The 23,084-nt window shown below is 38.8% G+C and overlaps 2 protein-coding genes across 2 annotated transcripts; one reads left to right on the forward strand and one right to left on the reverse strand.

Annotated features, from left to right (window-relative positions):
* Window positions 1–912: 912 nt before the first annotated feature.
* On the forward strand, window positions 913–17,608 carry LOC113064990 (chromatin assembly factor 1 subunit A-like). The gene is made up of 16 exons (XM_026236064.1): window positions 913–1,222; window positions 2,053–2,100; window positions 3,579–4,129; window positions 4,216–4,263; window positions 4,538–4,782; window positions 4,889–4,949; window positions 5,050–5,118; window positions 5,345–5,559; window positions 5,669–5,840; window positions 9,796–9,876; window positions 9,965–10,066; window positions 10,140–10,386; window positions 11,380–11,521; window positions 16,254–16,551; window positions 16,639–16,723; window positions 16,805–17,608. The coding sequence occupies exons 1-16, from the start codon at window positions 1,168–1,170 to the stop codon at window positions 16,927–16,929; spliced, it is 2,544 nt and encodes an 847-aa protein (XP_026091849.1). The 5' UTR covers window positions 913–1,167; the 3' UTR covers window positions 16,930–17,608.
* A 966-nt stretch (window positions 17,609–18,574) lies between these two features.
* ubxn6 (UBX domain protein 6) lies at window positions 18,575–22,838 on the reverse strand. Its single transcript, XM_026236065.1, has 11 exons — window positions 22,608–22,838; window positions 22,056–22,210; window positions 21,921–21,976; window positions 20,988–21,116; window positions 20,818–20,915; window positions 20,670–20,745; window positions 20,515–20,599; window positions 20,201–20,420; window positions 19,986–20,116; window positions 19,400–19,548; window positions 18,575–19,312 (listed from the first exon to the last, which is right to left on the reverse strand). The coding sequence occupies exons 1-11, from the start codon at window positions 22,688–22,690 to the stop codon at window positions 19,187–19,189; spliced, it is 1,308 nt and encodes a 435-aa protein (XP_026091850.1). The 5' UTR covers window positions 22,691–22,838; the 3' UTR covers window positions 18,575–19,186.
* Window positions 22,839–23,084: the final 246 nt, after the last annotated feature.

Consider the following 23,084-nt stretch of genomic DNA (forward strand, 5'->3'; position numbering starts at 1 on the left):
AAAAAATTCATAAAAATGCTTTTCACACAGAAACCCTCTACACCGAAATACCAACACAAAGTAGTTACACGAAATAACATTTTTGACCAATTCTTCTCGAGAACAGTGTTGCCAACTTCTTTCAATGGAAAGTAGCTAAACCCTGCCTGAAAAGTCGCTAAATGTCGCTAGATGACGTAATATGCTAATTAGCATATTCATGACGTAAGTGCGTCATATTATCTTGCCCTTTCTGTGCTCATGTACTGCATTTTAAGGCAGCCAAAATTCTCAATAAAAGTTTTATTATTATATTTGAATGTTTCTGTTGTCCAACAACTGAATTATAATGACTGAAACGCGCCTATTAAGAATACATAACCAGCTCTCAAAGATGTTAATCTCTGCACTAAAATCCTATTTACGACATTGTCTAATGAAATCACATACACATAAGATTAAGATAATGATTGTACTGTGATTTCGGCTATACTTGTATGTAAAATAGAGTTAGAAGCAACAGAATATCTTTTTGTAACTGAAAGTGCTCCTCTCTGCTCGCAGATGCAGAGAGAGAGAGGCGTGTGCGCACGCTGGGAGAAATAGAGAGAGAGAGAGCTCGTGCGGCAGTACCGGAGAGTCTCAGAGACTAAATAAGGTCTGTCAAAAAAAGTCGCTAGATTTGTCGCTAGTCGCTTTTTTGGAAAAAAGTCGCTATGGGGGTCTGAAAAGTCACTAAATCTAGCGACAAAGTCGCTAAGTTGGCAACACTGCTCGAGAATCACAGTCACTGTCCAATCACAGGCTTTGACCGCTACGTGTTGCGAGGCAGAATCGAACGTGACAGCCAATTACGTGACTCTTCGTCGATGTGACGTGGTGCGCCGCTGACCAATCGCGCCCTCCGAATCACTCCAGCAACAGGCTCCCGCCAATTCTGAGCGGGGAGCGCGAGGGAGTCTGGCCGGGGATGAGACTGGAACGGCTGGACCGGGATTACACAGGGGGGAAAAAACAGAACCAACCGCTCTAAAAGTAACAGAAACTAATTAAATTCGCAGTCGACACGTTAATGTAATACCTGGAAAAGACCTGTAGTCGATGACTATCCTTAAGGGGCTGTCTACGGAGTCTAAAAAAGCGCTGCCCGTTTAACGTTTCCAGCGCGAGAAGTTGAAGGGCGCGCGGATGGTGGTTGTGATGCTCGCGGCCGAGGAGCCTCTGGCCTCCACACCACGAAGAGGTCTGATGTTTAATGTGAAATAAAACTGGTTTAATGTGTGATTAAAGTCTATATATAGGGAATAATAACGGTAAGAGAGCGCATTTAACTTAGGTGACTAATAACGCGGACGAAAAACTCCACATTTTGCCGGACATTACTAATGAAACCGTTTTAATTCGGTTCATTTGCTCTGAGAGACGATAAAAATGTATTTTCAAAGTAGTATTTGGAGTTGTCGAGGGTTTTGACTCTTAATTAGCATGTTAGCAGGTGAGCTCAGATTTGTTATTGACAATCTTGTTTTCTGCTCGCACTAAATGTGAATTTCATTTTTCTGTATTCGAGCGGGTTTATCGAAATAAGCCCCGTTTATGTTGTTCTGAACTCAGTCTACTACTTTGTTCCTCAGTCTCAGGCTAATAGACGAACATAATGTCTCTGTAGTCACAGGTTCAGTAGTCGGAGTCAGTCGCCACAGGCCTAACGTTACAAACCAGCTTTCACTGAAAGGCGGGAGATCAAAACTAAACATACGTGTAGTTTGCCTCCATTATTTCTTTGGAAGTTTGTAAGCGCTTCTGTGTTTAATGTGGGCCTTTTTGACATTTAGAAAGATTAAAGTTATATTTATCCTCGAAATGAAATTTTGGGGTTCGATGTGACTGTCACCTAAATAGTTTGCATGCAGAGGTAACTTTGCAGTTACCTTTGTTGTAGCGAGGCGTAGGTTGATATTAATGTCAGAGATCGTGTCAGATTGTTGTCATTTGATGATTGTTATTTTTTATAGCTTGCATATGTATTTCTGATGAAGGATTGGACCTTAACATGCTCTTTATGTGTTTCAGGCATGGATTGTGTGGGCAAAGCTAATACCAGCAAGAAGCTTGTTCAAGGTAAACAACTGAAATGTTAATATATCTAGGCAGTAATGGAAAACCATTCCCACTCAAATAAAATATGGTAATGTCATATGAGTTATCATATCTTGAGGAACCAGTTTATTAAATAATTATTTGGGGGGAATCTAGAGTGTTTATTATTTTAAAAATCCTGACACATCATTAATGTTTGGAAATGTTTGTTGGTGGATTGGGAAATGTTCTATGTAAGTGCTTAATGGAGTATGTCTCAAAACTATATTGACTCACTTATGATATATCAGGTCACGCAAAACTTTAAGAGAGCTGTCAATGGACATTACTGCTGATAAGGATAAAAGCATTTAACAAATGTTTTATAAAGTTACTTTTATGGTGTGTATGTAATATTTTACCAAATGTAAGTGCATTACTAAAGTTGCATTTCAAATGATGGTTGTACACTCCAGTAAAGTGTATGAGTTTTTTTAAGGTTATTTTGTCATCCATCAAGTCTAATAGCTTTTCTACTTCCCTAATGTAATTGAATCTACAGCCACTGAGTGCTGTCTCTTATGCCACTTTTCCACTGTGTGTTACGTCTCAGCATGGTTTGGTTTTCGTTTCCACTGCAGTTTAGTATTACTTTAGAGTGGGCAGTATTATTCACTTGTCGTTATAGTTGCACCGTCTCTACTGCCATGACTCACCAGACTCTCACTGGATCTGCTCCTCTGCTTCCTCTGTACTTCCTCAACAGACAACCAAACAGCCATTTTTTGGTTGTTAAAAAAAGGTGTGCTCGTTCAAAACTATTTTTCGATCCTTCGCTGACTGTGCTGATTTAAATCTAGCGGTTCTGTTGTGTTTGTGTCACAAGTTCAGTGACGCAGTTAGTGACAATTCTCTCTGAGAAAAATCAGCGGTCAGCAGAGTTTAAAAATTACGTTCTGGTAACGGTACGGATCACTTGGGAACCTCATTCGAGGTGGTACTGAAAAAAGTACCACGTTGAACCCAGTGGAAAACCGCCCAAAAGTGAACCGTAACGAACCCTACCGTGCCGTACCATGTAGTGGAAAAGCTCCATTGCATTTGTTCCTATAGCTAAATGGGTACTTTATTCAGGTATTTAAAATACTTTTATTTTCGGTGTGAACCCATTAATTGCACTATACTAAACAAATCACATAGTATAGTGCACAAGTATGCAAGTTAGGAAGCACTTTTGAGATTCCATCCAGTTGAAATGTGATGATCAATTTTTTTTTATTTTGACTTCCAACAGTTATAATTGAGGTAAAATAATTACTGTGCTGCATTTCAAATTCTTATTTAAAAGCCCCAACTTAATCTTCAAATCAGTCATCATGATTCTGGTCTGCTGTTGCTGAACTGCAAGACATGCTTGATAAACAGATCATTAGATGTTCAGTGTATAATGGCCAGCAAATGAATGAGGCCTAGTGTTTTATAGTCTTTTCAGAATAACTAACAGCAGTGCCTCCTTACAGCACGTCTACCTTTCAAAAGGCTCAACCCAGAAACCAAGGAATGCAGTGAGCCCAAAAGAACCAAAGGTCCGGTTGTCCCCAGGTCTTCTGAACCGAATGCATCGGATGGAGAAAATGATGGGGACAGTTCCTCCACCCCGCTGCACCATGGCCCAGTTCTGGTAAATGGCCGTGGACCACTTGATTGCTTCATGAGCAGGCGGAAGCGTTCCCCGGTCCGCTCTGGCCTTAAAACAATTGACCTCACCGAAGACTCCAATGATGCTGTCAAACAGCAGCCTGTACCTCCGGTTGCTGCCACCTGCCCCCTTAGTGAAGAAACAGAACCAGAACCAACCAGTCCACTGACAAAGAAAGAGACGGAGAAGGACGAAGATGCCCTACCACTGCTGGACATTGCTGAGGAGTCTGACACTGAGGAAGAGGAGCAGCAGGAGACTGAAGTCAGTCACGGGAATGAGTCTGTGCTGTCGACCGAGTCTACCAGCTCCCTCTCAGTGATAGAGAGCTCACCAGAGCCCAGCAAGAGCGCTCCCACTACCCCTGCCTCTGTGAGTAGACATGAATCAATTTCAATTAGTTTTTTTTTTTTGTTGCTTAATTTCAACCTGTTGACCACTCTCTTTCCTTTCTGCAGACGTCACAGATAAGCGCAGCTAGTAAAATTAAGAGACGATCCCTTAAGGTAAAATCACATCAAATTTAGAAACCAATATTTTTAATGTGTAATGTTAATATAAGCATATGAGATTCAGGTTTGGGTGCATGAGCCCAATGCTGAAATCTAAGTACCTTGTGTGGGTTATTTCTCCTCCAAAAGTGCCAAACAAGTTTGATCAAAATGCGGATGTTTGCACTTTAAGGGTTCAAGAAGGATTGATTGTTTCCTTTAAAAGTCTTTTCACTGTGAAATTCTGTGCTTCATTTGAATAGTTATTTATTGTCTTATTGTCCCTCAGAGTGTCCAAGAGCAGGAGGAGAAGCGGCGACAAAAGGAAGAGAAAGAACGTCAGAAAGAAGATGCCAAAGCTGCCAAGGAAAGGAAGAAAGAGGAGGCCCGCAAGCTAAAGGAAGAGAAGGAGAGGGAGAAGAAAGAAAAAAAGGAGAAAGATGAAAAGGAGCGACGAGAAAAAAAGGAGAGGGAGGAGAAGGAAAAGGCTGATAAACTAAAAGCTAAAGAAGAGCAGCGGCAAATGAAAATTGAGTGCGTGTCTCAGTACATTATTACAGTAATAGTTGTATAGATTTTTTTCTTAATTTTATGCAGGATGCGAGTATTAAAATCTGTTGTAAAATATGTTGCTATTTAGGGCCAAACTGGAAGAGAAAAGAAAGAAAGATGAGGAAAAACGGTTGAAGGAAGAGAAAGAAGTGAGTGGTTTTATCAGTCTTTATTCCGGAGATCCTCAAATTCATATGTTATTGTTTTGCGAACTGTTCAGGTCCTCATTGAGTTTGTCTATCTGTTTAGCGAATCAAAGCTGAGAAGGCAGAGATTACACGATTTCTACAGAAGTCCAAGACCCAGCTTGCACCAAAGGTAAGAGTCACATTATTCACTGGAATAAAGACTTGTTGTGTCAAACTACTTATGTGAAACATTTACAAATAATACATAAGATATTAATTTGACAACGAGTCCTTGTTGGACAAACAGATAAGAGAACAATCTAAAAGCTAGAAATCTTTCCAAATGTTATGGCTGTCATGCTTCGTTTATGCTGTGTTTTCTTTTTTTAACTTTTGTGTATTATTGTGTGTTTCAGACTCTTGCGTCTGCCTGTGGGAAATTTGCTCCTTTTGAGATTAAAGCTAACATGTCTTTGGCACCACTGACTCGAGTACAGTGTGAAGACTCAGTTCTAGAGGAGCTGGACCATTATCTTGCCCAACCTGATGGCTCTCTGAATGGACTGAAGGACTGGACAAGGCACAAACCTCGCTGTTCAGGTCCAACCCGGCCAAGTCACAGTGCTGTAAGGTAAAGCCACACTGAACCTGTTGCTGAGATACACAAACTTTTAAATGTGCGAGAGTGATGTAAGAGTGATGTGAAAGGCTTATTCTTTTTGTCTGTTCTCTGTTATTAGAGATTGTGTGGTCGTAACTGACCACCAAAAGGCAGATGGCGTCCCAGACCGCCACCGTTATGGCCGCATGAAACTCCTGCAGTTCCATGACAACTATCGTCCAGCTTATTGGGGGACCTGGTGTAAAAAAAGCACTTGCATCTCTCCACGCTTCCCACTGAGACAAGACAAGGTAAAAACACAAGAATCTGTAAATGAAATCAGTGCTTTCCACACATAGACTTTACCTGGGCGGGCAGTAGGGGTGTGTCATATCATACTGTTCACGAAAACACCAGTTAGGGGTGCGATAATGTGCATCTCGTCAGTAACCCTAATACCAGTATACATTTTTATATGATAAAAAAGTGGCATATCGCAGTAGCAATGATATATTTACTAGGGATGCACCGAATAATCAGCAGCTGAAATTATTAGGCCAAAAATAATAATTTTGGTGTTCGGCCAAATAAGAAAAAAACTGAATACATTGTAACAAACAATGACATTACGCAATCAAACAGAGGTGCGCAATTATGCAGCAAACTTGTGTGCAGTGTGGAGGCATTTAAAACTGTCAGAGAATGATGCAAAAATCATTACAAGCACCAACAGGGATAGACTTAATATTGCATCTCATGCATTCGATGAGAAGAGGAAGAGGTGGTTGTTGCTGGTTACTTTAAATTGTGAAATGGCCTTAAATAAATACACTGCAGAACATTGTTTTCTAATACACGCGTGAATTGCAGGTGTTCAAACAGTGCTGCACGACTGCTGTTGAACACGCCCTGCTAAAAATGCTAAATAGTTTAACTTTTGCCTGTGTTCCTGTGTGAAAGGCCCATCACTTGTCAGTAGCTCAGTGACACTTTTATTAATTTTTACAAGGCATGTGACAATTCACCTTCCCAAATTAGTAATGAATATAATTTATGCTGCTGTCAACAACAACATCAAAAAAGTACTGAGGACTTTCAGTCAACATTTATAAATGTTAGTATTGTAACTTTACTGTTGCTATGTTACAATTAAAAAGACAATAATAATGATAATAATGACAACAGCTATATTAATACATTTTTTATAACATTCATACATACACGCCGTAAATATCATGATGTTGACGTTTGCAATATTAAGATAATTTAGATATATTGTGGATCCTTATCAAGAACTGTTTACTCCCACTGACAATCACACATGCGCTGGATATTTCACGGACAAAGAGCAGGTGTGTGTGTGTGTGTGTTTATTTGTGTGATCATGTTTGTCTCTCATTGCATTTATAAGTGCAGTTATAATTACCCTTTTTTCCCCCACCCTAAAGCTGTATTTCCTACAGATTTTTCTGTAGCCAACAGATGGCACAATTCTGCCCCTAACACTTAGATCAATATCCAGAAACAAATTTAATATTTAATTTTGGTAATTTTTTGGTCAGTGTTTTTTTTTCCCATAAAAATTGAATATTTCATCTAAATTAATGGTGTAGTTGAGAAATTGTGTGGTAAATAGATAAAAATTACTTAATTTCCCTAAACACAGCATAAACTATCAAAAATGAATTTCAATAAATAAAAATATTGTTAAAAGTCACAAATTATTTGTCACATGTAGACTATTTTTGTGCCGTGGGTAATAGGATTTTCACTTAGCTACCACCGCAAGTATACTTCAAACCTGTGGGAAGAACTGGAAATGTAGCATCGGAGCCACCTTTAACTTTAATATTGTCATGACAGCATCGTAATTGTAATTACTGTCAAAATACAATTATGTTGTGAGGACATTTCTCAAAAGTACCAAGTAAAATTTGATTTGTTATAAGATATACATGATACAGTCTGTGGTTGTATGTGACTGTTTACTTAGGAAAAGTTTGGATGACATCCGAGCAGAACAATGGCTTGGCAGTTTTTCAGCTCGCAAAGAACTTCATTGGTCACTGTTGAGGGCCTCTGCTTCCTCTGATTTCAAGCAATTCAGAAATAAACCCAACAATGCCCCAACTCCCTCTGATTCTATAGCAACTCTGTGTTTGAAGTCTGTGTGTTTCACCGACTCTGAAAGTCTCCCAGTGGTCCACCGACGTACCCCTACTTTTTTACACCCCCCAAGCCGCCCTTCGGGATGATTTTCACGTCATAGTTTAGACACAGGCCGGGCCTCCTGTCTGTTTTAGACTTCTCCTTTTATATTTTAGACATCCATCTGCTAGTCATGAAAAAAAATTGCTGCACTGGTGAAAACAACATGAGACCGTGCTGCCACTACTGTCAAGAGTGGCTTAATGGTGTTTATTGTCCTGCCAGCAGCAGCGCAGCTGAACAGTTATCCGTTCAAATGCATGCAATAGGCTCAAGCTTGCCGCAAAGCACTGGCAAAAGTATAATAGTAGTAAAAGTATAATTAGGGGTGCTCCGATCATGATCGGCCGATCGTTAATGCACATCTCGTCAGTAAAGCCGGTTCTCTAATCAGCGGTTAATTCCATCAGGTGCGTGATTTCACATAGAGCAGCTGTTACTACACAGAGCCGTGGTTAACTGAGAAGATCCGCCAAAAAACGCTGAAAATGAATTGGATTTGCGCATCTTCTCAGTTAACAACGGCTCTCTGTAGTAACAGCTGCTCTATGAGAAATCACGCACCTGATGGAATTAACCGCTGATTAAATAACCGGCTTTACTGACGAGATGCGCATAACGATCGGCCGATCACGATCGGAGCACCCCTAAGTATAATAATAGTAAAAGAAATAGTAGGGAGATATATGAATTATTTACTAATAAACAAGTGTTTTCTGAGTCTTTGTCGCAAGAATGAAGTTGCTGATCCTGACTCGCCATCTCATTAGACGTGCCTTTATAGAGAAGTGCATCTTTATGGATAATGATTATAATGAGAGTTGTTTTCAATTTTGCACAAACTATTGGATATAGCACACATTTATCTAGGTTCAACATTTAAACCGTTATATGCTTGGAACTGTTTTATATCTATAGATTTTATTTTAGGTAAGTTGATGATTTGAGAAGGCTAAATTGATCAAACATAGACTCACTGTCTGCCGCTGGCTGCTTGGTCGTTACTTAAAAAAAAAAAAAAAAAAAAATTATTATATTTAGCAAACAAAAAAAATGCTCCACATTTTTTGCTAAATTAACTTTATAAAAAATGAAAAAAATTATCACTTTGCAACTGAACTATTTGAATAGCTGAAACAGTAGTATAAGCTGTTTAGGGACAGTTTAGCTGTTCACGTCAGACACTAGAGCATCCCTTCATTCAGACACAGTAGATCTGATAAGAATCAGTGTAGAGGGGCCAAGTCTGGAAGATTTTGAAGCTAGAGAGAGTGTGGCCAGCTGCTTTAGCCAAGGTCAAAGATCAAGAAGGTCAAACTACAGAGTTGGCCATTCGAGGGGCATGTGACTGCCATTGACTTTGAGCCATGAGATGTTCAGTTTGAAGAGCTTAAAACACTTAATTTAGATTTTCTTTTAATTTAATTTATCTTGATGTTTTAAGTTTAAATTTCAGCTCAGTGAAGCACTTTAAGCACAAACACTTTTTCAGTAAGTTACCTTTCTTGTAGAATTTTGCTTCAAATAAAGAACTTTGTTGACCAGATTGTTAGTTGATCATTTACATGTCAATACTGTCTATATAGACTGCAATTAAAAAAAAAAAAAATAAGTGGACCTGTAAAAGTGTTAAATGTGATTTGAATGAAAATTTGGGTGCACCTTACTTTTGTGCTGGTGCACCTAAGAAAAAAAAGTCGTCCTCAATGTGACAAAATGTAACTAAATGATTGCCTACTCTTTATATAAAGTTGGATATATGTATGTATATCCATGTACATGTGGTATACTCATGTTGGGATATTTATTCTAGACAATCTCAACTGTTTGATTGCATGATATAGTTGCAAAATGTAAATTATATTACCCAACGCTAAGCTGCTAAATGCAACTATAAGACATTAAAGATATTAGGATTTTAAACATTAACATAGTGGTTATCTCTGAGGCTGCTTTGAAAAGTGTAATTGACTATTTATCAAAGCATGATTTTTATTCTTATGTGGTGGAAATGGGATGCCATAGCTGAATTTTATTTTTTTTGTTTTGTTTTATCAGGACTTGCTGGATTATGAGGTGGACAGTGATGAAGAGTGGGAGGAAGAGGAGCCGGGAGAATCTCTGTCTCACAGTGAAGGGGTGATCAATCTGACATCACTATTTCTGAAGTGACAAATTAGCTATTGTTGTCTGCATGTCTGCAACTTTAATCTGGTTTTTCCTGCAGGATGATGACGATGAAGGAGGAGATGATGACGACGATGATGATGGTTTCTTTGTGCCCCACGGTTATCTGTCAGAAGGGGAAGGAGCACTTGAAGAAGACGAGGTATTTTTAAACATCCCCCTTCTTCAGTCACCTCATAAAGTCATGTCATGATGCTAACAGGCTGCTCTTTCAGGAGGGTGGAGATCCCGAGAAACAGAAGGTGCGTCAGAGGATGAAGGCGCGTGAATGGGAGAATGAGCTCATGTCTAAAGGGAAGGTGAAGGTGTTGGAATCAGTGGTGCGTGGCTGCCTGTGGGAGGGGGAAGAGCCTGGCCTGGACCTCCTGCAACCGTACGCTATCTGCATGCTTGAGCCTTTACCCAGAGACGAGCCTTGTACCCCCGAACAGGACCTCGCACGCCAACAGAGGAATGAGAAATGTGAGTACAGCATGTGTGCTTGACTCTGATATGCTTGGCAGATTATAGATCCAGTTAGAAGCTAAAGTTTTCTCATCTGCAGTCTGTTGCTTGACGAATCTTCTATTCTATGCGCCTTATAATCCGGCATGCCTTATAGTGCGAAAAATATGGTAGGCTATAGTGAGTTTTGCATTGAAGCAATTGACGCTGAACTGCTGCTATTTGAAAGTGAAAGAATGAGCACGCCGCTTTTACAAGCAATTTAAAAGCAAAGGAAAGTGGAAAAAAGAGGGAACGTTTCCTCACCGTCACAACCCTATTATTCACAAGTAGAAGACATTCAAAACAGACACCGGTCCTCCCAGAAGTGGACGTCCCAAAAACTTCAACGCAAGACTCTACAGGCCTCAGTTAACATGTTAAATGATAATGTTCATGACAGTTCAATTAGAAAAATATTGGCCAAGCATGGCATATTTGGAAAACTTGCCAGAAAAAAGCCTCTTCTTGCTAAAGCAGGGGTGGGCAAACTTTTTGACTGGAGATTTCCAAAGTTTTCCACATTAAGTGATGTGTCGCATACTATGTTTATTAAAAATGAAGTTTTCACATTTTTAAAACGAGTAACTTATTTACAATTGTGCCAAGTTTGTAGGGTAAATATTTTGACTTTTGAATTAGCTGTGCGGCTTGAATGTGGCGTCCATCAAAAATAAACTAGGTACCTATCTGAACAAACCAGAAGACTGCAAGAGCAATGTCCTTTGAACAGATGAAGTGACATCACTTGCGGAAGCAAGTCCGAGAGTGCAAGTGCATGTCTGCAGCTAGACCCTTCTCGAAAATTCACACCCAAAAATGGGTGCACCATGAATATTTTCATTTTCCACTTTAAATTTGCATTCCTGACCTAAAGTAAACTGCCTTCATTACATGCTTTAATACAGTGGCATTGTAAAACCCTCTCACATGTATTGCTGAGATATTAATGTGTTTCTCACTTCTCTTCAGTGCTGTCACAGCTGCTGCCCTTGCTGCATGGGAATGTGAACAGCAGTAAGGTCATAATCAACGAGTTCCTGGAGTTCTTTCGCCAACAAACATCCTCACCCAAAGAAAGTCCTCAGAATTTAAGTGACAATGTCCCGACCAGGTAAGCCAGCTTACGGTGTCCTACTGAAAATTAGTTATCAACCTTAGTTACCTGGAAAAAAAACCCGACAAGATTTTGCCATTGGCTTTTGCATTACTGCAGAATATTAGCATATAAATTAAAGTTTGTTTAAATATTTTTTTATCTATTTTCACAAATGAGCAACTTTAAATTTTCAAGCATAAATGCAATCAGAATAATATATTAAAAGCAATAGCAAGTGATGGGCTAAATTTGAAAGTTTGGTAGTTTGCAAGAGTTGTATTATAAACAATGAGGCTATAAAAGTAGACTGAGTAGATGAGTTTTCCTGTTTTTTTTTTTTTTTTTTTTTTTTGATGACTTTTAATTTCCTTTATAACATCTGTTTCCCCCTTTAGCCACTTGTTTGCAACCCACCTGTTTAAACGCATGTACAATAGAGATCGAACGATATGGGTTTTTCTATAGCCGATGCCGATGTTTAGAGGTCAGGGTCAGCCGATGGCCGATATGTGCTGCCGATTTTTAGGGCCGATATCTTGGAGTTTTCCTCTTGATTTGCATGCTAAAATGTCACACTAATAATAAGTGGATGCACAACCTTTCTAAACTTATCATTTATTGAGCACTGACTTGAACCATCTCTCGAATCTTAATTTAGTGCACTGCACGGTATTAAAATAAAAAAATGTATCCAAACAAATCAATAAACTGACCAAGTATTAAATATATAAAACAGGTAATATATAAAACGGGTAATATATATGTCAATCATTTACATAAAAGTTTTAGAGCATTTACATTTATCAAGTAGAATTTTTAAAGTTTGTTGGAACATAAATGTAAACTTAAATATAAATTTAAATTAATACAATTTTAGAAATTAAAATCAATTAAACTGAAAAATATAAAAAAATAAATATATAAAAAATAGGCTAACAGTAGTGCTGCAAACACACTAGCAACTAGCAACATTTGTGTTTGGTATAAATGACACAGAACATCTAAAGTTCTTTCTAATTTCAAACTTACATCGCAGTCTGTTCATTATTAAAATAAAGTCCAGTCAACCAAACATTTAAAAGGTTACACTGGTCAGTTAAAATACACCGTATACCGGTCCTCTCTGGTGTTATGCCAAGGACGTTTTTGCTCATGTGAAGAGGATGATTTGTTCGGTCTAGTTTATATATATATATATATATATATATATATATATATATATATATATATGTGTGTGTGTGTGTGTGTGTATATGTATGTATGTATGTATGTATGTATGTATGTGTATATATATATATATATATATATATATATATATATATATATATATATATATATATATATATATATATATATTATAGTTTAACATTCAGATACATTGCGAATATGGAAACATTTGGATATGTGCAGAACGAGACGTGAGCAATAACCTCCAAATACGTCTCGTCAAACCCGCGCCCGCTCGTCCTCGTATGGATCGGATCATTTTTCGGATCAGCAAAAAGAAAAAAAGGCCAAGACAAATAAACATACGTTTTGTCTTTTTTTATTAACATTAAATAATTAAATTAAAATATATGAAATCAACTTAGTGCACATGACATAATATCTTCTTTTTAACATAATACCCCGACTTCTCATCTCCCAGTCTGCTGTGATGAAGTGAGCAGTTATCGTCACATAGCTCTCCGTCCCCCTGGACGTCCTCCCGTCTGTCGTGAGCTCAACAGGGGATGCTCGGGATAGTTCATCCACAACTTTTTTCTTCTCCTGTTCATAAAGATCTGGCACAATCTTTTCACTCTGACCTCTTTCCTTCATCATTATATCTGACAGGGAAGACTAAATGCGCGGGGGGCGTTCAAGCTCCTCCGCACCGCATTACCACTGAGTGTAGACTGAACATGCGCAACTTTTTTTTTTTTCATAATTCAATCTGCGGGTCACGTGTGCCGAACCGAAGATATTGATCCGAACGGATCACGGATCAATGATGATCCGTTGCACCACTACTATAGTGTAATTTGAAAACACTGCATTTTAAAATACAACAACGGGCACCACGAAACCGTTTAAAGAGGCGCATTCAGCGGTCTCCTTGACAGGAAACAGTCAACAAAGTAACATGATCTCCAACGTATGGCGCGCTCTCTTCATTTTATCAAATGATCATAATCACATTTATTCATTTTACGGTCCTGCTAGTAGCATTTTATTCACACTAAAACCCCTTTAATTCGTGTGAGAAGGCTTTTTTTTTTTCAAGTGGCTTTTGCACATAATAATAATAATACCGCTGCAGACGCATTTTGCAGAATTAAGGTTATCACTTGATTGTTCATTTAAACGACGATCGATCATGGAAATTAATAAATGTTGACATCCCTAAATACAAATGAGTTGGATGGAAAACTGTTTTTTGTCTGCATCAAACCATGCTTCCGAACACATGTGATTCACCGTTCTGGGCAGCTCCAGGACAGCTGTCTCTCAGAGCGCGGTGCTGTCTGTGAGCGGGGCGGAGTAACTGAGCACTCAATCACGCTGCAGTGTTTGTGAGAGCTGACAACTTCTCCACTCCATTTACAGAGTGAAATTCTCTGACTACCTTTATCTCCCAGGTCTGTTGTTGAATCTTCCAAAGGTTTTGGCTTGGGGTGCTTTACATGCAGTGGCAGCAGCAGCACTTTCCACAGCGCCAATAACATGGGGCTGCCCGCCGACGTGCCTGACTTTAAATCGGCGCTACTAAACACGGATATCGGCCGATGCCGATATATTAAAAAATGACAAATATTGTCCCGATATATCGGCCAAGCGATATATCGGTCGACCTCTAATGTACAATCTTGCCAAAATCACAGGGTATTACTGATGCATTTTATGTCATAGAGTAAAACATGAAAATATCATATGAGCTTTTGTTAAAAGCAGACCTTATTTTCAGCCATTTACTAAACCCCATTCTTTTTGTAAATTGAGTAAATTGAATTCGTCAGTGACTTCCTGTTGCACTCCGTGGAGTAGGGACGATTCACTCAACTCACGATTCCATCCGATTAGGGATTTTCGTATTAACTGCTGAGTGAAAAAAATAAAAAATAATTCAGTTTAAACTTTGTTTTTTTTGTATTCCCCTCAACCCTGTATCCAACACAAGCTTGACTGATCATGGATTGAGAGTAGGCTAGATGACTGACAGTATTTGGCAGTCTCACTGACAAAAATGTAAGATTACATGTGCTCCTTTACACAGAGTGCATGTGAATGTGAAAGTGAACAGCGAGCGCGCATTCAAAAGTGATTTCAATACCCGCATATTCTTTGAGAAATTATTTTAGATGCATTGAAAGAATTCAGTGTGTTTTCGTTTTGTCATCTTAATGTTAATAATTTAATTGAAAAAAAATTGTTTAGGACTATTTATTTTATTCTTTTAATTTTATTCTATTTCTATTATTCTAATCTTGTCAGTTAATGGTTAATGTTCGGATAACAAGTAACTTTCAAGATATTACTATCGAAAAAAGCACCGATATAGACTATATAGATTTCCCGTCTCCGCGCTCGCCCTGCATACAACTCTGGCCGTCACAACAAAAATCAGTTTTACGAGTGCCTTTGAATGCAAGTGGAAGTATATTGTTGTTTAAACACCTTTATAATGATCGCGTTAGTTGAGCTGTATGCGCGATGGGCGCCGCCGTGTGCCGCAGATGCAGTTCAGAGAATCGGATCTGTTGGATTTACAACCTCTATGTTTACAACACGTGAATTCATCCACTTCTCCCGAAATACTTAAAAGTAAGTGGCTGGTGAACTGGGAATAGAATAGAGTAAACATTGAAGTTACTTACACAATGTGTATCTGATATGAATAAAACATGTCGAATTATAATCGAAAGGATTATTACCTCTTCCATAGACATCAGTGTGTATTTTACAAACTCTAAATGTATTGTTTTTTTAGTACTTATGTGAATTTATATGTTTGAAACCTAAAATAAACAGTTTGCGGTTGTAAACACTGAAAAGTTGTGAGATATGACAGCTCTGAGCGCGCCTGTCTCTGGCTAAATTCAACATATGTGATGCACTTGATCGTACGATCCAGGGACCAGCCCTTGAATGCACCGCTAAAGCCAGCGCACACACACTGTACAGAGACAGCGGATAAATTAGAAAGAAAGAAAATGAGTGCGAGAGATAATGCAGCCGGTACATAAATCATGGTGCCAAAACATAAATCATCTTCCATAATTTGGAAGTATTTTGGATTCAGAAAAGACGATGTAAACCAGAGTGACGAGTTGTGCAGGTCGTGCTTTGCAAAAGAACACGTAGTCATATCGTATTGTATCGATATCGAGATATCTGGCATAAAAATCGAGAGATTTTGTCCATATTGTTCAGCCCTAGTCGGTCTGGAAAATTAACTGAAAGGAATATACCTAGATCCGATTGGTGACTTTTGCTGTGCTGTGTCGCTGTGCTTATGAACACTACTTTAATTGTTAAGAGGCAAGATGAACAGAAAATACAACATAAACTTTCTAAAGATAGTCGGCTCCCCTCAGAGATGAATTCATATAAACTCCTCCAGTTGTATCACGATTTGTTTCCCATCTAAACTGATTTAAATTGTCACATATTTGAACTGCTTGCAGTTAATTGTCACATTCTTAGTGGGGAGTGTTTTTGGCAGCATGTCAGATTTATGAAGTCTTTTCTTATTGTTTGGCAAAAGGATCCAAATCAGACGAATCATAAAGGAGAACGCCGTGTATGAGAAGCGCTCCACTTACAGACGATGCTGCTGGTACGTGCATCCAGAAGTTCTGGCTCGTCATTCTCAGGAGGCCCTGCCCGTTCCCTGCCAGTGGACCTACCTCACCTCCGGTGCTCAGATTACCCGCGACGAACACACCGGCTCACAGGGCAACTCGCCCAACACGTCCAGCTCCACCACACCCTCCAACAAGAGGAAACGCGCCAGCAGCCACTCCATCACAAAGTATATGAAGAAATGTGGCGACTCTGAACAGGTGGAGTGTTGATTGTTTTGGTTGTTTTTTTGCTCACTACCCATTTGTCTACTGCTAACTTTGCTGTTTATTACACTATGTATTTAGACTGAGACAATGGAGACCGATGGCTTCCAAGCAGACACTGAAGAGGATGAAGACGATGATTGCATCATCATTGGGGAACAATCTGGTTGGTGTATCATCGCTAATAAATCTTGACAACAAACAAATCTGTCAGAATAAGCTTGATAAATGTGTTTTTTCCTCATAGGATCCTCTGAACAGGATGCCAACACATCCTTGAGAGAAACCAATAGAAACATCGAGCCCATGGACACGAATGCATCTGAAACTGCTGCTCTTACCCTACCCTCCCTTACCCCGGCCACCGCCTGAGATCTGACTCTTTACTGTTAGGTGTGTTATGCATGTGAACCAGACACTCAAAATCTGTTCTACAGTTCGACGGATCATACAGTATTAAAGGTCCCCAGAATGAATCATTTGTTTCCTCTTCTTTAAGTGGAGATGTGTTAGATGGTGGAGAGCTCCCACAGACTTTCCTGTACATTCATCAGCTCTGACACACATCAGGAGGTCGATGCTGTCTGCTAGGCTCTGTGCTCGGCACCATTGTTTTAAATCCTGTAATGTTTTTTCTCTCAGAATACTTGAACTGGTGTGTCTTTCAAAAATAATGAAAATTGAAATATATTGCACTTTTATATTCCATTTTCCGTTTCTTTTTCTTCTACCCCCATCTTAACATCTTTAGCCCACCAGAAGTATTTCCTTTGTTGTCTTTTCCAAGAGGCTTTGTATAAAAACAGCATATGCCATTTGTTGTCCAGGCTGCCTTATGTGGTGTGTAAATACTATTTTTGTTTTTTTTGAACAATAGTGTAGAAGCTGAAATAGTATGTGGCAATCCAATATGGGGGGAAAAAAACAGCAGCATTGGCATATCTTTTGGCGAAGTGTTTTCTTAATTGTCACAAATAAACTGCGCCGTAGTTTGCCGTTGTAATGGGTTTCCTACAAAGCTTGTTTAAATAAAGCATTATTTAAAAATGAACAACTTATAATATGCTGTTAACAAACATTTTCCTTCCATGTGATCACATGCACAAGAGTTACTTTTTCAGAGACATTTGTTTTTTCACATACACTCTACATTTGACAGTGCATTTTAATTTATACGTCACATCGAATGCAACCAAACACAACATTTTGAACTTGACAAATTGGTGTAAAATACAAGCACGGTTCATTTTTAATAAAGGAACAAACTTGTAACAATATTCTTCTGCAATGGAATCAATCTAATACCCAAAGTATTCACCAGGTTTTTAATGTAAAAGCAGGTGCAATTTTCACTTCATTGTGCAAGGTTTCCAGCGTCAGCCACTTACAAAATTGGTCCACTGTACTCCATAATATTGCAACCTGGTATTTGTTATAATTCTTAACACTTATTTGTAACAATAATTTAACATTTTACTGCTAGTTATAATTTAACTAGCTTTTAATGAAGCAAAATTATTGCTTGTTGATGGTAAATGGTTTACTTTTGCATTTAAAAATCAGGTGGACCTTTGATGCCATCACATAGCCTTTCAAAATATATTCATTTAAAGGTGTGCATGAACACAGATGCTCGACATGTGCACTCTGAAAAAATTAAATCTTGTCTAGTGTCTGTGCTGTTTCTCTCCACAAGTCATTATTTTAACGTAACCGCAAACATGACCAGTTGTAAAAGCAAAACTTCTGGTGTCGATCACTTCCAGTTATCTTTGTGGTTATGCTGCTAAATATTATGTACTGATATTTATATTTTAATTAATTCTAACCATAAACACACTTGTTTGTATCGCAAACACTTTGACAGTTTACTGCACTTTATTACTCTATTATTCTTCTAGTTTAATCTTGCACATTCACGGCTGGGCTAATGTTGCAAATTTGTGGACAACTAGTGCAAAAATATATATATATATACATTTGAAAAGAAAAACTGGGTGATAAAATTTGTCACGTGCACTTTATACTTTAGGCTTTATTATACAAGTCAATTAGCTGACATGTTGACAAATGAAACGAGTGGACATTTATCTGCATTAGGAGGTAGATTGTTGGAGACCAGAGCTTTTTGTCTAATTTAAGTTGGATTATAACATTCATGCGTAGTTTCATTTATGTTAAGCAGAAAATAAAACGAAAAGACAATCAGACCTTGGTAGAGCTCATGTTAGATCAATTTCAAACTTCTGTTGACACAATGAGATTTTATGGTACATTAACATAACTCTCTCAGCAGGAGCTAAAAAAAAAGTGCTTTAAACGACAAGAGATCTATTTTAAAGACCATTTCCAATCGAACCGAGCATCTTCCATCATCATATGATGACTGGTCATGTTACCTCAAGCAACAATGCATTAGATTAGAACAGACTGCTTGGAAATTGGCCCATAAGGTGCTAACGCTCCTCATAACATCTCTGACAGTAACACCTCCTGTGTTTAGCACCATATAAATCTACCTAGCACATGGACACACTCAATGTATCGGGCTCATCCTGGGAAACCGTGTGGGTTGTGGTAGTGGTGGACTAGGTCGGGGACAGCAGGGAGACACTGCAAGACTAAACGTTCAGCTCAGGGTCTTGATGTTCTCTAACAGTGCTGCTTTAAGCAGAACAGCAGTCTTTCCTCCGGCTGCAGCGATGTCTGCCTGCACTGCGGCGTCCCACGAGAAGGTCAGCAGAGCTGCTGGGATCTGGAAGGGGAAAACAAATGTCTGATTCAAGTATTGATCATTTTTTTATTGAATGAAACATTGTAGACGGTTTTGAACTTGACCTACCAGGTTGCACTCATTCAGAGCCAATTCCTCATCATCCTTCAGTTTTTGTCCTCCAGGTGCCATCAGCTCAAAGGGCTGCCAGCCGTTCTCCAGAGACTCACGCACAAACTGGTACAACGCTGACACCCTCTCCCACGCCAGGAAAGTGCCTGCAGAGCAGATCATATTGAATTTATCCTGAAGAACAAGTTTGCCAAAGAGGGCAACAGACATCTAAAGCTTTCTGAAAGGTTTAAAAGCATCATTGTGCAACTCACATTTGATTAAAAAAAACCTATTTGAGCTGTTTGTCAACATTATAGGATTTCATTCAAACATTTTATGCCAAAGCCTACTTTGAAAGACAATATAAAATGGTAAATATGAATAAGGAAAATATTTAGCTGTAAATAAAATACACACTTTTTTGTTATGTATATAATTCCATATATAATTCAACGTGTTAATTGATAGTTTTGATGCCTTCAGTGTGAATCTACAATTTTTATAGTCATGAAAATAAAGAAAACTCTTTGAATGAGAAGGTTTTCCAAACTTTTGGTCTGTACTGTATATATAAAATTAATAACAATTCAAAACTACCAACCCTGGAGTATATTTTCATCAGGTAAGCGCACTCTCAGAAGCGTGTAGTTGTACTTTCTTCTCTCCCTCTGCTCATCTTTTTCCCGCATGGCTTTCGTTCGCAGCATCGTGTTTCTCTCCACGACTTCGCTCCTGCAATGAACGAAGATCAGAAAGACCCGGTAAGGCTTTCATCAGCTTCCACCGCTCGAACGCCACTGTTGTTCATCGGTTTACTTCAGCTGCTGTTCTCTTTTCAGTTCCTCCGCAGTCAGATTGTAGAAGTCTAGGGGGAGCTCGAAGTGTGTGGCGTGCTTTGAGGGTCTGAAGACCTGCGTCCGACGGTCCAGCTTGGCCCGGACCGGCTCGCCCTTCTGCAGCCGCTCCAAATGAACCTTCATCTGCTCCAGAGCCTCGGCCTCCTGCGCCGGCAGCACCAGGAACTCCTCAGTCCTGTCTGAGAGACATTATTCACATAGAGAACGTGTGAGGACGTGGCATCTAAGACATTACACACTTCACCACTAAATATAACGCTGTTTACACATTACCTTCGCCGTCTACCTGCAGCGAGGTGCTCTCAAATCCCAAGGCCTGAAGATACTCCCGAGATCCTTCAATCCCACTGACCTTCTCCTTTATAAACAAAACAACAAAATATAAGTATTTATATCGTTCTCCATCCTGGCAGAGACGATGCTCATACCTGAAACACTTTATTGCTAAGTTTGATCTTCCTGTACTTTTCCTCAGTCGGATTCTTACAGATGTTTTCGACGTACCTGTCCACACATTACAGAGGTTCAGAGGAACGTTACACTAACACTCGAAAGTCCAAATGAAACCGTCCTCACTTGCTAATGATGTCGACGGCGGCCTTTACTTTCTCTTTGTCTTTGTTAAAGGTGTGAATCATCATAATGGAGGCCTCTATCGCATCCTCGGAGAACCTCTGTGAAGACAGAAGACGTTCAGGAACATCCACATGGAAGGTCTTCCCAGATTCAGTCTGTTATAAGCTCACCATAAGAATGGCCTCCTTGATGTGCATCTCTCTCTCGGTCTTTGTTAAGGTTTTTCCAGTGAGAGGACAGATGAAGAAAACTCCAGACACTGAGAAACAAGACGGATCCTTCTGTGGAACACCGGAGCCCTTGAAAAGGACCAAAGAAATCCGGTCAGTAAAAGAGTAATGCTACTATTGAAATGAGCCTGGATCTGAATTCTTAAAGGCACGGTTCACTCAAAAATAAAAATTATGTCATTTATTCACAGCTTGTTCCGACTTTTTGTTCGCCATGGAATTTATATTAAAATGTAATCACGCGTTTAATTCAAATATTTTTTTATATTATTTTGTAAAAGTAATATTTGAAAGAAATGGACTTCTGTTTTCCAGGGATGAAAGGTGATCATACAGGGAGGAAACACTGATTTCTGGGTGATTTGATTTTCATAATGTATATATTTTTTTAACTTAACTTTTAACTTTTGATTACAATATTTTAAAACTGAATATACTGACTAAAAATATTTGTAAAATAAATACCTTTTATATTACTTATAATTTTGCATTTGAATGCATTTTTTGTTTGTTTTATTTTTATTTTATTTTATTTATTTTTTGGGGGGGGGTCCTTTTTTTATTTTTTTTGTAATTAAAAAAATACAAACTAATTTTAACTATCAAATTAAAATCAATTAACAAGACCTATTCCTTTAATGGTACCCAAAGCTATTTTCTTACACAGAAATTAATAATACTTTTGACAATAAATGTTTAAAATTATGTACACTCACTCCAGTCACACAAGTAGCCTAGAAAAAGGTTTATTCCGCACAAGGGTGGTCCACCCCAATAGTAGCGGCCATGTTTTGATCACATGACCAAACACCAGTCACATGATCTATAACCCCGACACTTTCAAACCCAGTTTTCTTCAATACTCAGACTTGCCTCGACCTCGGTGTTCTTCAGGCTGGCAGCTGCCTCTGCTTCAAGTTCTCGCTTCACTGAAAAACAATGACAAAAATCAACCGGCTATATTCACTAATATTTTCAGATTCATGAGTGAAGAATCGAATAATGTACCCTGATTCCGTATGGCATCCTGAGACGTCTTCAACACGGGCCGGTGCTGATGCTCAATCCTGGCAAGGGCCGCGGCCCCTGCCCTCTCTGCACCCTCAGTGGGCGCTTTTCTGGGCGTCCCGTGAGCAACCTTTGGGACTTGAGGTTTAGAGCTCCTAGAGAAACCACCCACTTATTTATGTGCTCAAAACCATTGATGTAACCAACAACATTCAGGGTTAAATCCCTCCCATGTGACTAACAAGAGCTTCTCTAAGCCTGTCAGTAATTATAGCGAGGAGACACTGATTCCTTTAGCACATATTGTACATATTTCCATGAGTCAGAACCAGATATGAATCCAGTCCGACAGGTATAAATGCACTTTATTCAGATTTCTATATATTGGAGTAGATTTCAGGCGTAAAATAATATCTAACTTGCACTTTGAAAGGTTTCAAACGCTAAAAGTGTATAATAAGAAGACACGCTATTCGATGTATCCATGTGACTTTAACTCGCTAGGTTTAATTGAGTTTCATTTTGATGTAACATTACCGTCTGATCTTTTACCTTCCGTCATCTGTGAGTTTCTTTCCTGGTCCTGCCGACTTGAATTTGATGTCCTTCTTGATGTCGTCGAAAAACTTCTTCATTCTTATCGATAAACTATGTGGAGAAATGTTATTAAAAAAAATTATATATAAATAAGTTGTTTTTAATTATTTATAACTGTCAGACACAGCAGCACCCAAGCGATGTGTTTACAGCCGGAAGAGGAGGGACTCTCGACCGGAAGTACGCTCACGAAGCGATATTGGGTTATAAATTGTCTCTGGTTATATTCAAATATTGGGTTTTAGCGACATCACGCGAAGGGGAAGGTTAAAGAGATCTCTTGTATATATTGTTTATATTATATCTCTTGTTGTTGTTGTGATCTCTTTTGAGCTGCAAATGTGTGTATTTGCCGTTATATATGTTAAACTAAAAAAAGAAAAAACAAGTGGAGAGGAGTGACAGATTCTTTCTTTTTTATTTGTTTGCTTG

The sequence above is a fragment of the Carassius auratus genome, chromosome 47 (genome assembly GCF_003368295.1).
Source record: "Carassius auratus strain Wakin chromosome 47, ASM336829v1, whole genome shotgun sequence".
NCBI lineage: Eukaryota > Metazoa > Chordata > Actinopteri > Cypriniformes > Cyprinidae > Carassius > Carassius auratus.

Bases quoted from the DNA above. Each gene is read 5' to 3' on its own strand.
- LOC113064990 (XM_026236064.1), top strand. From the start codon at position 1,168: ATGGTGGTTGTGATGCTCGCGGCCGAGGAGCCTCTGGCCTCCACACCA. The intron at 5,119-5,344 runs GTAAGAGTCACA...TGTGTGTTTCAG, and splicing joins AGACCCAGCTTGCACCAAAG to ACTCTTGCGTCTGCCTGTGG. The intron at 5,841-9,795 runs GTAAAAACACAA...TTGTTTTATCAG, and splicing joins TCCCACTGAGACAAGACAAG to GACTTGCTGGATTATGAGGT.
- ubxn6 (XM_026236065.1), bottom strand. From the start codon at position 22,690: ATGAAGAAGTTTTTCGACGACATCAAGAAGGACATCAAATTCAAGTCG. The intron at 20,746-20,817 runs GTGAGGACGGTT...ATGTGTGGACAG, and splicing joins GCCGTCGACATCATTAGCAA to GTACGTCGAAAACATCTGTA. The intron at 19,313-19,399 runs GTAGGTCAAGTT...TTCCCCTTCCAG, and splicing joins CTCTGAATGAGTGCAACCTG to ATCCCAGCAGCTCTGCTGAC.